The 3,375-nt window shown below is 44.8% G+C and overlaps 1 protein-coding gene across 2 annotated transcripts in view; it reads left to right on the plus strand.

The window, feature by feature from the left end:
- Nucleotides 1–3,375, plus strand: part of pik3c3 (phosphatidylinositol 3-kinase, catalytic subunit type 3) — a gene marked incomplete in the record, with an annotated part of 19,645 nt that overhangs the window by 4,327 nt on the left and 11,943 nt on the right. The window contains 8 exon segments of one of the 2 annotated variants that reach the window (XM_014025518.1): nt 204–333; nt 479–505; nt 2,136–2,222; nt 2,320–2,415; nt 2,508–2,579; nt 2,676–2,780; nt 2,863–2,955; nt 3,035–3,220. In XM_014025518.1, the coding sequence (XP_013880972.1) occupies nt 204–333; nt 479–505; nt 2,136–2,222; nt 2,320–2,415; nt 2,508–2,579; nt 2,676–2,780; nt 2,863–2,955; nt 3,035–3,220 (796 nt within the window). 2 annotated transcript variants of the gene reach the window in all.

Consider the following 3,375-nt stretch of genomic DNA (forward strand, 5'->3'; position numbering starts at 1 on the left):
ATGTTAATGTTCGCGGATTTTTTTTAAAAAATGGCGGGTGCGGCTTATAGTCCGAAAAATACGGTATTCAAAGAGATATCTGCAGCAGGTAAGACATTAACTGTTCGAAAGCTTTTCACAGAACCCTACTTCAAAACTATCTGAACTTGTCACTTTAAGCACTAAGCGCTGCGCTAAACGTCAAGTCACTTTTCTTGTCCTAGTATGTTCCGGCARGGGATGCACGACCTGAAGGTCTGGCCCGGTGTGGAGGGCGACGGAGGGGAGCCCACCACCACACCGGGACGCACCAGCAGCAGCCTGGCGGAGGACCAGATGGGCAGACTTGCCAAGGTAGGGACGCGATCAGGAAGAGGAGGTGTGTGAGAGAGAGGGAGTGTTTGTGATCTGTGTGAAAGAGAAGGGGGAAACGCAGCACTGAAGGGGAACAGGAAAACGGTGGAATGCAGAATCATGTCTGAACCGTCATCTGTTCCAGGGCCCTGACCTGGAGGTACTCAGTGATGTGAGTACAAGTGGAGGAGCGACGTGTGCTYTCTGTGTGAAAACTCTGGTCAAAATGGATTTGGATAAAAACCTTCACTTTTATACATTATTACAGCTAATTAGAACATGTTAGACAGTTACAGGACGTTACGAGTTTCTGACCCCTTTGCTTTGTTCTATAAGGGGAGCTTYTTAAAGATTAAAATATTTGACAAAATACATTTTGACTCCGGTTGTGGTGTGGACACTTGTRTGTCCAATTGTATGGCTGTGCTCCTGAAAGCGTCACACACGTTTTAAAGGTTTCTGCTGTTGTCATATGTTTGTTTGTGTGTTTCAGTGTGTGTGCATGAGTTTTATCTTGGTGTGTAATTCAAAACAGTTGGCTAACGGATGACAAATTTTTTGCAATATAGAAATTGTTTTTTGTTTTGTTGTGTTTAAATTGGTGTTCACCTTAATGTTTTTGKCTTGCTCACAGATTCCTCTTTTAAAACACACTTCTAATTATGTCGTGTGACTTTAAATTCAAAATAGGGCTGCACAGTATATCGAAAATTTATTGTAATCACGATGATAGCTTGTGCAATAGGCATATCGCCAAAAAAAACTGTGTAAACTGCAGTAAATGGTTGGCTCAGATTTTTGCATTTATGCATTCTGTCAGTCACGTTGAAACGTCAAGTGTTTGACCAATCAAATGAAGCCCCTCACATATTTGGGGGGGATCTCTACATTAAATGCCTGCTCCCTGTGTGGACACGGGAGGTAGCAAACAACAGAGCAGGCTAAGTAAGAAATGTAATGTATAACAGGAACATGTTAGCGACAAAGATCTCGTGGTTAAGACCCTGTCACACTGTAACATTTTAGACACCTTATGTTAACTAATGACAAGTTTGTCCAACACTAAAGATGTCTAAGCTGAAGATGAAGTTTAAAAATAATCTACTGGAAGCCTCTTTTGGACCTATACAAACTGTAATGCTAAGAGTTAGCTTAAATATATGGCTAATATGAGTAAAAGAGTCATAACAAAATGTTCACGTTTGCATAAGTTGTCTAAAACGTTACGATGTGACAGGGCCTTTTAAAAAAAACAGCTCTCCTATTTGGAGATATTTTGGTTTCAACTACTTTCTACAAACATGCGTAGATGCAGGAGAGGAGAGGAGAGGGAGGAAGAGATTATGGTCCCACGACACAACGTAACTTTTTCTACAGTGGGAGGAGGAAATTTTGGGGATTTATTCTCTCTATACGTGTTTTAAAATGCTAGAATTTCTTCATTATATTTTGAACTCCTCCTGCTCAGTTGTCTCTGCACTCGCAGCCCTGTTGACACAGGTGCGATGACGTAATGACGGTAGAGGGTAAATTTTCGTAGGCCAACTTCAAACCGTTTCTACCATCTACCTCATATACCACACAGCCCTACTACAGTTATGGCAGGTTTCCCTGATATCTTGCAGTCCTAATTCAAAGCTAACACCGGCTCTTACTTGCTAACGGAGCAGATGAGCTGCTGAGCATTAGAGCAGAGATGCTGGTTTGTGCATGATCGTCCGAAACTGCAGCCGGTTGTACGACGACACGGTCAGCGTTTGCTATTTTCTGTAAAGCTCTTCTTATTTGCCCTCTCCGTCCAGCTGACGAAGGCTCATCGGCAGGGCCACATGGTGAAGGTAGACTGGCTGGACCGGCTGACCTTCAGAGAGATCGAGATGATCAACGAGGTGAGTTTTGGCTCCATTCTTTCACAAAAGCTGCGCCGAGGCCATGGAAATGTTGGCGTTAGTTCTTTAGGTTAGAGAAGAATGCCTGTCTCTGCAGATTGAGAAGCGCAGCTCGAACTTCATGTACCTCATGGTGGAGTTTCCTCGYGTCAAAACAAACGACAAGGAGTACAGCATCGTCTACTATGAGAAGGTATTCCCCCGCTGGGATTAAACCAGGTTTATGTATCATTAAGAATTCTTGAATCATCTGAGGGTGTTCTTTGTTTGTTTGTTACCTTTCAGGACGGGGATGAAGCGTCTCCCGTTCCCACCAGCTCTGACATCGTTAAAGTCCCCGACCCACAAATGGGGATGGTGCGAGAGCTCGTTTACAAACTCTGAAAGAYGTTTTTGGGCAGTTCGAAGCGCCGYCTAATATTTTACACGTGTGTTTTTATTTGTCCCCCGTAGGAGAATCTGGTGGAGAGTAAACACCACAAACTGGCTCGTAGCCTTCGCAGCGGGCCGTCGGACCACGACCTGAAGCCTAACGCTGCCACACGAGACCAGCTCAACGTAAGGAGCGAACGCTTTTATGATTTTTATTTCATTTTATGTTTTCAGGGAGTCTAATCCAACAAGTGTGCGTCGCCAACAGATCATTGTAAGCTACCCTCCAACCAAGCAGCTGAGCTCTGAGGAGCAGGATCTAGTGTGGAAGTTCAGATACTACCTCACCACWCAGGAAAAGGTGGTTCTCCTCATCCCGGACTTTTTAGGCTCCTTTGGTTGCTGTTTGCACATTCTCACCAACTCCTCCTCACCTCCAGGCGCTGACAAAGTTCCTGAAATGCGTGAACTGGGATCTGCCACAGGAGGCCAAACAAGCTCTGGAGCTGCTGGGGAAGTGGAGGCCCATGGACGTGGAGGACTCGCTGGAGCTGCTATCCTCCCATTTCACCAACCCGACAGTGAGGCGCTACGCYGTGGCTCGCCTGCAGCAGGCTGACGATGAGGTTCAGTTCTTCTTGTTTGGACTACTGCAGGGGTTCTTAACCTTTTTGACCTCGGGGCCCAATTTGTTCAACAAAGTGACACGAGGCCCAGTCAGACATTACCATATGGATCAAAATGATAATTATTCTAAATCTTGGTTTAATTTTTATTGTAT

Source organism: Austrofundulus limnaeus, unplaced genomic scaffold (genome assembly GCF_001266775.1).
Source record: "Austrofundulus limnaeus strain Quisiro unplaced genomic scaffold, Austrofundulus_limnaeus-1.0 Scaffold482, whole genome shotgun sequence".
Lineage (NCBI taxonomy): Eukaryota > Metazoa > Chordata > Actinopteri > Cyprinodontiformes > Rivulidae > Austrofundulus > Austrofundulus limnaeus.